This window comes from Buteo buteo, chromosome 21, assembly GCF_964188355.1.
Source record: "Buteo buteo chromosome 21, bButBut1.hap1.1, whole genome shotgun sequence".
Taxonomy (NCBI): domain Eukaryota; kingdom Metazoa; phylum Chordata; class Aves; order Accipitriformes; family Accipitridae; genus Buteo; species Buteo buteo.
In genome coordinates, this window is record NC_134191.1 from 20,764,289 (window position 1) to 20,777,574 (window position 13,286).

The 13,286-nt window shown below is 54.0% G+C and overlaps 1 protein-coding gene across 1 annotated transcript in view; it reads left to right on the forward strand.

Annotated features, from left to right (window-relative positions):
* Positions 1–3,081: 3,081 nt before the first annotated feature.
* BSN (bassoon presynaptic cytomatrix protein) overlaps positions 3,082–13,286 on the forward strand; it is a 95,457-nt gene continuing 85,252 nt past the window's right edge. The window contains exon 1 of the mRNA XM_075052625.1: positions 3,082–3,254. Coding sequence (XP_074908726.1) covers positions 3,082–3,254 — 173 coding nt within the window. The remainder of the gene's footprint in view (positions 3,255–13,286) is intronic.

Genomic DNA, 13,286 nt, shown 5'->3' on the forward strand with positions numbered 1-13,286 from the left:
GACATGGAATGGGTGGAGAGTCTGGAGGAGAATGAGAAGAGGGTTCAGAGAGCTGGAAAACAAGCTTGGGCGGACGGAGGACAGTCTTAAGCAGAGTTAATTCTGGAAAAGAGAAGCCTGGGAGAGGCTCTGCAAGGAGCCTTTTACTATCCCTCTTGCATGGTGCGCTCGTCTCTTCAAGGTAGGTACCTGTGTGTGTCAAAAGGTGACTGACTTGCTCTAGGTCTCTCTGGCCTGAAGCACATTTAGGCAGACCCTTCTAAGATGGCAGCAGTGAAGGTTTGGGTGCGTGGCTGGTGAGGGACATGGGCTTCCATGGTGGGGTGCTGGAGAGCTGGTGATGTGTCAGTACACACGAAGGTAGAGCCAGTCCCAGCCTGCAGTGGAGGGATTGAGAAGGGCTTTGGGGCTTGCCCTGGGTTTGGGATGTGTCAGAGCCAGGGGGAAAGTATAGGCACCTGATCAAGCCCCCTGCTCAGCTATGGCCCCAGGGCCACCCTGCAGGCAGGTCTGGGGGTCCAACCTGTCTGCAAAGCTCAGCCCCACAGGCTGTGTAGCCCAGTGTCCCCTCCAGCAGGGACAGCAGTGCCTGCGTGAGCTGGCATCTTTGTGTCCGACTTTGTTGGGTCTGTTGTCCCCTGTTACTTTGATCTGATTTCAATTTGAAAATAAACTGATCCTGGGCCAAAAAATTCTCTTGCTCAGACTGCGGTGAGCAAAGGACCTGAGTTTTGGTGGTGTTTGGCGTCGGCTCTGCCTGCTGTGTGCTCGGGCAGCGTTTTCCTCCATCTCCCAAGATCTTCTCAGCTGGCATCGCCTGGGTTTTAGCATCAAGGCGAGTTTAAGCCAGGGCTTGAGTGCCTCGGCTGGGCAGTCAGCTGCTGGGCACCGCCTGAACTGGGGCTGCTGCTGGCGGCTGCTCAAACCTTGGCCGAGTGGAAGGTGGATGTTTTGAGTCTCCTGTGTTTGGGACACCCCCCTACCTGCCACCAGGAAAAAAACCCAAACAAACAAAACCAGAACAAAAACCCCAAACAAAACAGTTGGTTTTATTTTTTTTTTTTTTCCTGTTCTAGCTGTCTTGTCAATCCTGATCCCCTTTTGCCCATTCCTGACTCTCCAGCTTCCTCTGTACTCGCCGCTCTTGGAAGTTGCTTCTGCTGTGGTTTTGTTCTGTTTTATTGCTCTTACGCATCGCCCCTGCCAGAACTGGAGCCTTTTTACTCTTGCTCAGCGATGACTTCGGCTCCTCAAAAGCTGCCTTGCTCCCTATATTACACACTTTACACCCTGCGCCTGGCCCCGAGCAGGACGGCAGCGAGCCTCAGCCGCAGGCACGACGGCTCCCCGGGTCGGCGGGACGCTGCGGGGGGGGCACAAAAGCCGGTGGAGAAGGGGCAGAGGCTCCGTCTCCCAGGGCCCCGCTGGAGCCAGTTTCTATTTCTGTGGAATGGGCAGCGGAGACCGGACCCGGGTCCACGTTTCTTTTAGGATTTAGCGGGGCGTGCTGGCTCGCAGGGCTGGTGTCGGGGTCAGATGGTGGGAGCGGCGTCTCGTCCCCTGCGGGGCTGACGGCCACGGCCGCAGCTCCGGGGGGAGGCAGCTCTCTGTCCCCGGGGGGGTCTGTGGGGTCGGGGTCCTTCTCCCGCTGCCCTTGCCGGGCCCGATCCTGGCACAGGAGCAGGTAGGCCGCAGGGGACAGGCGGGCGGGGGGTGCTGAGCCCCTCGGGGTGGGCTCTGGGCGGCAGCACGATCCCTCCACGGCCCGGGGTGGCGGGAGGAGGCGGGCGGCCCCCCGGGGAGCCGGGCTGCGCTAGTGCCGGCTGCTTTAATTATCACTGCTTCTCATTAATTACGGGCGAGAGAGATCTGGGTGAGGTGTAATCGCGCCGTGCCGCGCTGGGCCGGGTGCGCTCCCAAAGGCACGTGTGCTCTGTGACCTCATCGGGCAGCCTGTGACCTCACGCAGAGAGGGCGGGCCTGTTGGCTGAGCGCCGTGTGACCTAATGGGGAATGGGGACGCTGGTTGGCTGAGCGCCCCGTGACCTCCCTGGGGAAGCTGTGTGCTCACTGGCTGAGCCCGGGCCTTAGGGAGAGCCTGTGAGCCCGTTGGTTGGGCCCTGTGACGTCATGGAAGAGCAACGATGAGCAACTGGGTGACCCTGGGGGACACACTGGGTGGTGGTTGGCTGAGGGCTCCGTCACCTCGTCAGAGAGCCCGTGACCTCACACCAGAGCCTGTGTGCTTACCCGCTGGGCGCCGTGTGACCTCAGTGGGGAGCCTGTGACCTCACAGGGAGCCGCATGCTCGTCGCCTGGCAGTGAGCGACCTCATGAGGTAGCAGGGTGCTCATTGGCCGGTGGTGTGTGACATCCCGGGGCTGCCTGTGACCTTACAGGGAGCGGGACGCTCATTGGCTGGCAGGGTGTGACATCCCAAGGCGGTCCATGACTTCACAAGGGCACGGGGCGCTCATTGGCTGGCAGGGTGTGACGTCCTGGGGCAGCGCCTGGCTTCACAGGGGAGGGGGGAGCCTCACCGCTCGCTGGCGTGTGACATCCCGCACCGGCCCGTGACCTCACGGGCGAGCGGGCGCTCATTGGCTGTCAGGGTGTAACCTCATGCGGGAGCGAGCGCTCATTGGCCGGCGGGGCCGTGACCTCACGGGAGCCGGGGCCGCTCGGGGGCCGTCGGGCCGGGAGCCCCGCGGGGCGCCGCCTGGCGGGCGCGGGGGCTGCGGAGCGCCGATTGGCCGGCGGGCTTGACGGGGGCGGGGCGCCCCCGCGCGCCCGCCGCCGCCTCGCGCCGCCATTGGCCGCCCCGGCGGACGCCCGCGGGGCGGGGGGCACGTGCCGGCGGGCGCCGGGGTGGGGGGCGGGGGGGAGGCAACGCGGAGGGCGGGGCGGCGGGCGGCGATTGGCCGGGCGGCGCGCGTGCCCGGCGGCTGCGAGCGAGGCGGGCGGGCCGGGCGGGCCGGGCGGCGCATGCGCGGGGCGGCGGGGGCAGGCGGCGATGGCGGCGCGGGGCTGATGGCGGCGGAGGCGGCGCTGCGCTGAGGGAGCGGTCCCGCCCGGCCCGCCATGGGCAACGAGGCCAGCCTGGAGGGCGGCGGCGACGACGGGCAGCTACCGCCCGCCGCCGCCGCCGCCGGGGCCCCGCCGCCGCCGCCCGCCGCCGCCGCCGCCGCCAAGCCGTCTTCAGCACCGGGCGGCGGCGGACAGCTCCCGGGCAGCGCGCCCGCGCCCGGGCCCAGGTCAGAGCGCGGGGGGCAGCGGGGCGGGCGGGAGCGGAGGGGCCGCGGGCTGGGGGTGCTGGCAGGGGGCGGGTGCGTGGGTGCCGGTGCGGGGTCGGTGGGGGGGGCGGCGGGAGCGCCGGTGGCGGGGCGCAGGGGGCGGCTGGGGGGCAGGCAGGGGGGAGCTGCCGCTCGGGGGGCGGGTGAAGGCGGGCAGGCGGCGTGAGAGAGGGGCGTGCAAAGGGCGAGGACCCACGGGAGAGCGGGGCGCAGCCGTGGGGGGTGTAGGCAGGCAGGCGGGGAGAAGGCAGGGGGTGCGGGCGGGGAAGGGAGGCGGAGTGGGGCTTGGGGAGAAGAGCGAGGTGCCCGGGGCAGGTCACGGCTGGAGGGGGCACCCCAGGGGAGCCGGCAGCTCGGGGACCCCCGTGGGTGCTGGGGGGAGGGCAAGGGTGTGGTTTGGGGCTGGGGGTGGGAGAGGGACGGCTTGCCCTCGGCGAGGAGTGCGGTGTTTTGGGGGGCAGGAGAAAGGTGGGTGCTGCCCGGTGGGCAGAGGCGCAGCAGCGAGGGCCGCGGCGGCCGCAGGGGGAGCGGGGTTAGGAGGAGGGAGGGATGTGGTTTGGGGTTGGGGAGCCTGGCGTGGGGGCCCCGGTTAGGGTAGGGGGACGGTGCCTGGCTGCACGCGGCTGACAGCAGCGGGGCGTGCGAGCGAGCACCCCGAACACGGCCACCCCAAACGTGGCCACCCCAACCGGAGCCGGCACCAAACGGGGAAGGCCGTTACATAACAGGAGGGACGTGCAGCCCTGCCAGGAGTCATCGGTGCAAAAGCTCGCGGGGAACCACGCCGAACCGCTCTCCCTCTGCCAGGCAGCGCCAGCCGGGAGGGAGATGCTTCGGAAGAGAGCGTGGGATTAGAGATATTCCTTTTAAAAAAAAAACAAACAGCTGATCTTAAAATATCATCCTATCTGGAAAAATGAATGCGAGGGGCAGAAAGTTGCACGGAGGGATGCGGGGGACTCGGCGGGCAGTTTGCCTACGGTGCGTGGCCGAGGCGGCGGTGTTTCGGGCTCTCCGCCTCGCCCGTGCAGCGATGAGCTCTGCTCGTGTTGCCCGTCGCGTTACTTCAAATGAGGAAAATGCAAGCGGGAGCCCGAACGGGAGTCTGTGGTCTCGCCTGGCACTGCTTTCCTCTCGCTCCCAGCCGGCGGGCTGCAATCGCTGCTTGCAGGCTGCACCTTAGCATCCAGGCGGGATTCAGAGATCCTAGAAGGCGGCCAAGCTGTGGGCAGGCTTCTCTTTGTAAAATCTCTGTTAGCTTTTACACAAGGAGCATGGAAAAATACCCTTGAGTGAAATCGTGCCTGTTTTCCTTTACCTTTTTTCCAGTTCCCCTTACTAAAGATTCACCAACCCCTCTGCTTCGGACTCTGCCAGCGAGAAGTTGTTCCTAGTCTGCTCGTAACAATTTAAAATGAAATACCTGCAGGGCTATTTAGGCCGGCGTAACAAGATCAGCCGAGGGAGCCGTGCAGATCTGCCGTTTCTGTCTGTTTTTGGCACTGCCGCGAGGCTCCCCCATTACTGCCCGGGGTCTGCGTTTGCTGTTGTACCAGGGCTGGGGGTCCCGGCGGCTTTGGGGGTCTTGGAGCACACGGGGCTGGTGGGGTGAAGGAGCACAGTCCTGCAGCGCTGACCGTTCTCGCTCCTCTCCTGCCAGAAACACTGGGTTGGTTTTGCTGGCCATGCTCGAGCCCTTGCATGCTGAGCTGATGCTCCTGCCCCTCCTGGGGAGCTGCTGCCAGGGAGCTGCCCTCCTTTGCAATTAATTAACGTAATTAAAGAGGTGGGCCGCGTGAGGCTCTGCGGGCTGGCAGCGAAGGCTGCTGCGGAGCGGTGGTGGGATGGGGAAGATGCTGATCTGTACCAGTGTTTAAAAACTGAGTGTGGGAGGGGTGTGGGGAGCTGAGATAACGCTGAGGGATTTTAATTCAAGGTAACAAAGTGGAAGTGAAGGCAAAACACAGGCCTCGAGAAGAAAGTCGTCTTCATGAGATGCAGGAGTGGGCATGTAAGATAGACCAGATGTTGTAAAAGGTTTAGCAAAGCATGGTTCGTGCTGACCGAGCAGCAAGTGCGCGGTGCAAAAAGTGCTGCTCCAGAAATCCCAAGTGACAAGGGAAAGTGAATTTCTCTCAATACTTGGGCAGTAATATTTTTTTTTTCTGAATTAAGTAACTTAAGTCTGTACGCAAGTCAATGTAAATCGTAGTAACGTTACTTTTCTGTGTAGTTTATCACAGCTTGCTTTGTGTTATACAGGGAAATAGTCTGAATACCTTATATATATGTGGTACATTGGATTTTGGGGTCTAGTGTTTAAATTTGTAATAATTGTTTTCAAGAAACTGCGTACACCACGGAGAGGCTTCAGAGAGTAGAAAATGTCCTACAGAAGTAATGTCTTCTCACCGGGTTGCAACATTTACCACCGTTTATAAACCTTGATTTTCTGCTTGCGTGCTTTGGGTGAGGCGCGGCAGAGCCAGGGAGCGGCGGTGCTGGAGGATGAAGGGAAGGTGGGTGCAGTGCTCGGCTGTGAGACGGTTGGGCTCTGCCAGAGGGGTGCAGCTCTGACAAAGGCAAACGTGGTGCAGGATTGCATCAGGCGAGGCATTTTCAGCGCAGATGAGAAGACTTTACCCCTGCGCAAGGCACTGCTAGAATCTCACCTAGGGGGGTTGTGCCCAGCTCTGGTGCTCGAGCAAGGTGCTGCTGAATCAGAGGAGGGAGGGAAGGGTTGCTGCTAGTCTGCCCCGACAAACGGAGCCTCTGTTTCCTGAAAGGAGATGAAAAGATGGAGCGTTATTAACCCATAGGACCAAAGGAACACAAATTGGTTGCAGACGCATTCGAACTGGAAACTTTCCAGCTGCCTGGCAGTGGAGTCCTGGTCTGCTCCTCCAAAGAGACCCCCTAAGAAAAAGGGACAAGCTCATTTTACGGTGCAGTTGGTGGATTGATGAAAAGGGGTTGGATGGCAGAGCAGGGACGATCCCAAGTTTAGAAACGTAGCTTGGAGCATGGTGCTTTAGGTGGACGGTTTTCCTGGTATCCTGAAGAGAGACTTTATTGCTGTTTCTGATCATATTTGTCTGTGCCTGATTTATGTCCGATTCATTCAGGTTTTCGGTCTGTCTGCTGCTCAGCTGCGGAGCTCATAACAGACTTTTTTTGATGCCTGGATGCATGAGCTGAGGCTGAAGGATGGGAGGGTGAGGAAGAGGGTCGGTCTCCTGGGAAGCGTTGAGGACCGGCCACAAATAAACGGGCTGTCAGTGGGAGCAGCGGTGCTTTTAGCATCACCATTTCTCCCGAGCTGGGAGATGCATGTTGCAAACAGCCGAGCTGGCTGCTGGGCTTCAAGGTCGGGAGGAAGCCTTCTCCCATGGCACGCCGGCAGAGACCGCTGGGGCCTTTGTTTTCCGTGAGAAAGAAGCCGCTTTACTGAATATGCCAGAACTTCTCAAGCTTCAAGGTAGGCTTGCTGCGATTTGAAGGTCTTGAAGTGACCAAGAAGGGAAGTTTCCAGTACTGAGTGGTAGCACCTTCTGCGTGTGCTGCGAGCACTCCCCTGAAGCCTTTGCTTGGCTTGGAACAGCAAGTCAAGTGTTGATCCTGTTTACCCTGCTATACATTTAGCATCAGTCTGTTTGGCGGGTGGTGGAGCTTGAAGTAAAAAATCAGGTGATAGGAAAGAGTATAGTAGAAACAGGACTGAAAGAAGCAGCCCTCCAAATTAGAGAAAATAACGTAACTTTGGAAAAAACATTAGTGCAGTTCAGATGCTCTGTTCTGCCCTTTTGGTAGCTTGCTTGCATTTGCTGGGTATTGGCTTGTTTTCTTGCCATAAGTACCATAGCAATAATAGGTAATAAGTATATACATAAAAGTAATTTAAAAAACCAAAACACCAAGTTTGCCCATTTCTTTTTAAATGGGCACTTTTCACAAGCTTGCAGAAACGAGCAGTCAATGTCCATTTTCATATGACCGTGCTAGAAATAAAACAAGACTGTGTGATAGAAAACCAGGCTATGGACAGGGCTTGCACTTGTCTGGAGAGCCAGCTCCATATTTGTTTCCATATGCTGCTGTCTCCAAAGAGACTGAGCCCTGAGCGGGACAGTGCAGAGATGTTACTGTCAGAGGCATTGCTGGAAAACCTTTTCCTCAAATATTGAAACAGATTTTTCCTGGCCTTTTGCTGAACTGTGGTCTGGCACTCTGGAAAAGCCTGCCACGCACCCACGCTTAGTAAGTATTAGTTTATTTGCTATAAGAGAGTGAGGAGGGAGCTGAGGCTGGGTGTAAGTGAGGAGGGGAAGAACAGATATGCAACGTTTCAAGCTCATAGATCTTGTGTGAGCAAAATAAAAGGTAAAAGGAGGAGTACAAAATGGCTTACTTGACGGATCAAGTCAAAATATTTGCGGTGCTAAATATCCCACTGGGCTTCAATTTGTCTTCCTCTCCCATGATGGGCAGGCAGTGTCAGCTGCAACGCATCTTCCCTTCAGTAAGCGGTGTTTTACATACTTTTGATAACTCTGACAGCAGCCATTAGGCCACTGAATTTAGATGGCACAATTCTGGGTGCTTAAGTAACTCCAAAACCTCTTCCGTGAATGTGCTCATCAATATTCAAAATGTTTGTCATCAAATATTAATGCCTTTATTTCCAAAACAAATACACAGATTTGCAATCCACTTCACAGGTTAGGGTTTCTCACTGCTGAAACCAGCCTGGATGCTATGCTGAAGACATGCCTCTTTACCCTTTGCTTTTGCTGCGCGAGGGGCTCCGGGAGGTACCTACGGTGTCCGCTTCTGCTCAGAAAGATAGATGTGGAAGGATTTGGAAGGGTTGGTTTCCTTCGCTCTGTTGGCTCATGCTGGTTGAAAAGTTGGAGGACCCTTCAGCTCCTTCTTGCACAATTTGCAGCTACGGCAGGGCCACTTTTTTTGCGCTGAAATCCCCAGTATTGTGCGTCCCTCCACACCGTGGGTCGTGCCGAGCGGTGCGATGGGCTGGCTTCTGCTTCTCCAACGTGCCTGAATAAAACCATTTCTTTTCTCTGCTGTGTGAATTGAGCACATATTTAATGCTTCCCATTATGTTTCCAATTCACTGCAAACATGTATTCAGTGCTGTGGCATATTCCTGCAGTTTATACTGGTTTGGGGAATACTCGATGTGCATCTGGACACCTACCTGACAGAAAAATACAGCCTGCCTGCCGCAAACCCTGCCTCTCTGTGCAGCCTTCTTCAACGATTCCCCGGCTGGGGCTGGCACTATGGCTCACCGTCGGCTGAGGGTGTTTTTCTGGTAATCCTCTTGCAATATCAGACTCATTTCCTAGCGTATGAGATGCACCTTTGGAAGGATGTGACAGGCAGTCAGGCTGCAAACAGCATTTCCTAAAAGCAGGTAGCTTGGTAGGGTGAAATGGGCTCCACGGCAAAGGCGTTCTGTTTTTTCACTAAATGCAGAAATAAGACTATCACGTCGTCTTTGCTGATGAGCGCCTCTGCTCCTGGATGCTGCTTGGGTTTTTTTTCGGCTGGTGAGTGGCAGCAAGTGCTGATGGTCATCCCGGTCCCACACATTGTAAACTGTTATGGGTGTTGCACGTATTTTCTTCAGATTGAAATTGTCGCTGTTGAGCCATCACTGTGTTTTCAAATGTCTGTTTGAATGACAGATTTGTTATTTTTGCATCAATCTATGGGCACGACTCTTCTTATGAACAGGGTTTTTTTGTCTTTTTTAGTGCCTGGAGGTGCTGAGCTTCGGCGTGACCCCAAAGCGCTGCTGCGCAGCCTGTCAGTCATTGCTGGGCATGCTGTACTGCTTTTCATGTCACTGATGCTGAAAAGTTTTTATAAATACAGTGAGCTGGCTCCTTGCTGAGAACACCCAGCAACTCCAACAAGAGAGAGCAGTATCGTTGCAGTCTATTAATGCTGGCCTGTGCTTTACAGCAAGGCTGGGGGGCTCCTCACCCGTACTTTGCTCATATTTAATGTCAAAGATGACTTAGCTATGCTGATGATGGTATCTCACTGACTTTTGGCCTCTTTGTAGCTGACTAGCATGCATTTGATATCAAAGATAGACCCTGGCCCCATTGACAGACTGGGGGCAGTGGGTTCATGGGGCAGGAGACAGCAGCTCCCTGCCCATGCTGAGCTCCTCAGAGGCATAGGAACATCATCCACCAAGTCGAGAAAAGCTGCTTCAGAATGCAATTTCTCTCTCTCTCTCTCTCTCTCTCTCTTTTAAAGTGACATAGTTTGGCTTGAGACAAAAGCGATGGTATGCCATCCAACCTGACTTCTGGCACTGGGTGGTAAATTCGGTCACGATGGCTAACAAAGGTAAAACAAAATCTGGAGTTTAAAGGTCCAAGCTAGCCCAATGGCAGTGAAATGTATGTAAACAGTGAGCATAAATAAGTGTAGCAGCAGTTTACCAGAGGGTGTGATGGGATATATGATCACACAAAGCTTAAATAAAAGCTTCACCTCCTAAAATATAGTCTTCCTCAGCCCCAAACAGAGTTTCTGCTATGTACAGCAGATTAGCTGTTCACACTGGCTTTATTCCCCCTGAAGAGGTGATTAAATAGTTTGGTGCATTCTCTTTTGTCAAAAATGATTTAGTTGTGTTTCTAGGTCATTGTCTATAGAGGAAAAATGCGTATATATTTAATGTGGTAAAGTGTATTAGGCATCTTCTAAGAAGAGCTACAACAAAAAAAACCCTCTCCTGCCCAGTCTGTTTCTTGAATATCAGAGTCCCCAGACCTTTCTCCTGTCCCTGTCCTTAGTGTCTCCTGTGGCAGCGGTCCTTCTTGAAAACCCATTGCTTACAGGTTGCCTCAGCAGCCTGCCCTTGTCCTCCTCTTGCTTCCTGACATAGGAAGAGCCTTTACCCCAGAGCAACCAAGATGAACGTCTCCACTTGGAGACCGTTAGTGCTTGCTGACGGTGGGCTCAGTTGTCCAAGAGCCAAGTGACTGTAACGGGGTGTGTAAGGTACTGGTGGGCAAAGGCAGGAGCACAGGACCGGAGGAGACCTCTGGGCCATTACCTACTGGTAGACACCATTAGACACCCCGTCGTATAGTCCCACTAACAAGGTAACCACCGAGATCTTAAATGAGATACTCTACTTTGCAAAGCCAAAATGCAGCTTTGATTTGCCTGCGTAGCCCATGTGTTCCTGACACGGAGCTGTGGCTTAACTTCCATATGCTTTCCTGAGGGATAACCACACCTTCAAGCCTAGGCTTGTGTTCAAAGACTTGGACTTGGGCCATCCTGGCCAGCCAGTTTTGCAGCAGGGAGCGATGGTGACTGGGATGTTCACCCATTTCTGGTTCTGCAGCCAGATGATGGGGCATGTTGCATGGCTGGGACGCAGCGGGGGCACGTGGGTCAGGACTCGAAGCTGAGCCTTTGGAGATGATGTGACGGTCCTACCCTTGTCCACCATGCCCCTCTCCTCCATGTTGCCAGCGAGGCAGCAGGTGGTACAGGAGGTAAGGAAGGGACATCTTATGGACACCAAGTCTTCTCACTGCATCACAGTTACGCCGTGACTTCCCGAGTTGCAGCAAGCGCTGCGCAGGCTTCTCTGACCCATGAGAAGCTCTTTCCCTCCTCCCTGAAGACTGTCGAGGCCGTCCCTGTGTTTCTCGGCGTTTTCTCATTCTCCGTGAGCAGGCTTCAGTGCTGTGCTGTGACTTCAGCCCGGGATGTCCTGCAGCTTCTGCACCCCCATGGGAGGTGCAGGCTGCCATCTCCTGCCTGTGACTTGCTGCCTGTCCCACCCGCAGTCATCTGCTTGAGCGTGCTTAGCTGCCCTCCACAACAAGAGCATCTCCTGCCCTCTTCTCAGAGGGTTTCCCCCTTTTTCGACAGTTATAATGCAACCTAGAGCAAGCAGATACTGTATGGCTCAAAGGGAAAGTGCATCCATGCTGCTTGAAATGTTGCTGAATTTTGAGTTTCTTTGAGCAGATATGACTAACTGTTCTTCAGTTGGCTCCAGGACCTGCCAGGGACCACGGTTTCTCAGATGTGACAAAGCAGTTTCCCATGCTGAATAGCTTTCGGATGAGGATTTGACAGCTCCTCTGAAGGTCGCAGAGAAAAAAAATCACCTTGGACCAAAATGTTGCCTGGTGCAGATGTGACAAAATTCCACGTTTCAGCCGGTCTGTTTGAGGTTGGCACAGCCTCCTCCATCCCACCCCAGGTGCCGGAGGCACAGACGTCTGTGTAGGGTATTATGGGGTAGGGAGACTTTTGGAGGCCAGATGTCAATAACTGAGAGCAACCTTTGAACCGTTTTTCCTTTTTTTTTTTTTTCCCTGCCAGTAGAATAATACCTTTTAGACTATTTTGAGTCTTTCCTGGCAGTGGGATCTCACAGGCTTCTCCAGTTGCTGAGCGGGACATGAGGCTGATGCCGAGCTCAGAGTCTGGCTCCAGTGGACGTCCCTTTGCAGGACCGGTGCTCTCCTGAGGATTGTAGCATGGTGAATGTGGGGATTTGTTTTGGAATTTGGCTTTATTTGTGGATTTTGAGCTCTGCTAGGAGACGCTTGGAGTATGTGACCTCTCCTGACATGGTCTCAGGCTGCTCCTTCCTTGGAAGTTGTACATGAGCATGAAGTGAATGTTAGACGTGACTTTTTCTGTTATTAAATGGATTCAGAGGGGTCCTGCCCCTCTCACCAGCCCATGTGAGACCAAGCTGGATACGCCATGAGCTCCCCAGTATGAGGAAGAGTCTGTCTGTGGTTTGAGTCCTTCCTTCATCAGTCTAGACATGAGGAGTATGAAGAGATTTTGCCATATTTAATGTCTGTGAAAGGATGAAATTGTGTGTGGGAATTACTTTCAAAGATTGACATGTTGTAGCTGTTAACCACTTTTTTTTCTTTTTTTTTAACCAGAAAAAACAGATTGCAGCCTGGGAAAAACAGTGTGGTTTTTTTTTCTTTCATCTCCTAAAGAAAACATTTCAGTTACAGATATGTGAAGTTATGAGTTATAAAATAGGAATAGTTGAAATTTGGAAATATATAATAAGATCTTAAGGGACTTGGTAATTTGCCTTCCTCTTGTGAAAAAAAACCCAAATCAGCTGATAATACAAAGCTTATGAAAGGCTTGGGGAAAATGCAGTGCTGAACTAGATCTTTTTCCACGTTGACTCTGAACTGTACTTTTTCCTGTGATGAAACATGAAATTACTTTTAATTTATTTTGTTCCAATCCTAGTTACATAAACTATTATTTGATTGTACAGCTGGACTGAAAACTGTAGGAGGTCTCACATTTAGGATTTTGCTGCCTCTTTCTCATTAAGCCTACAGACTGATTTCTTTAAATGCACCTATTAATCTTCTTAGGGAGACAAATTGTTGTTTGCTTGGGTCTTTTCTTTCTTTTTTTTTTTTTAAAGACTAAACTCCCAGTTAACTGCCAGAGTAAACGCTGATGGTTTGAAGCCTTTCCAGGTACGTCTGCACGGCAGTTGGGCAGCGCGATCCTAGCACGTGTTGCCCTGGCCAGGCTGGGTTTGATCTCGTTAGTTTAAGCACCTGAGGTGGTCACAGCCTAAACCGTTCTCGTTGTGCTTGGCAACTTGGCAATAACCTCCAAGTCTACAGGACGGAATAATAAAATTTTTTTCCATCGTAATTTTGCAGTATGCATTTTCAGTACTTTGTCTACGGTAACTTCTGTTGTGTTATTGACTCCAAGTTTGGGGCCTCATTGTGGGGCTCAGAGTTTGCGACCCATCAATGTAGTCCTTGTAGGACCAGCAATAGGATGCGGTGAACCACGTGGTGTCCTTGAAGTGCGTAGATCTTTCCCACATCTCTCTGAATTGCATCTTCTGCCCACTGATGGTAAGCCACCATATTTTGGGTTTATTTTTACCCGTTCACAGCAAGATTTCTTGATGGA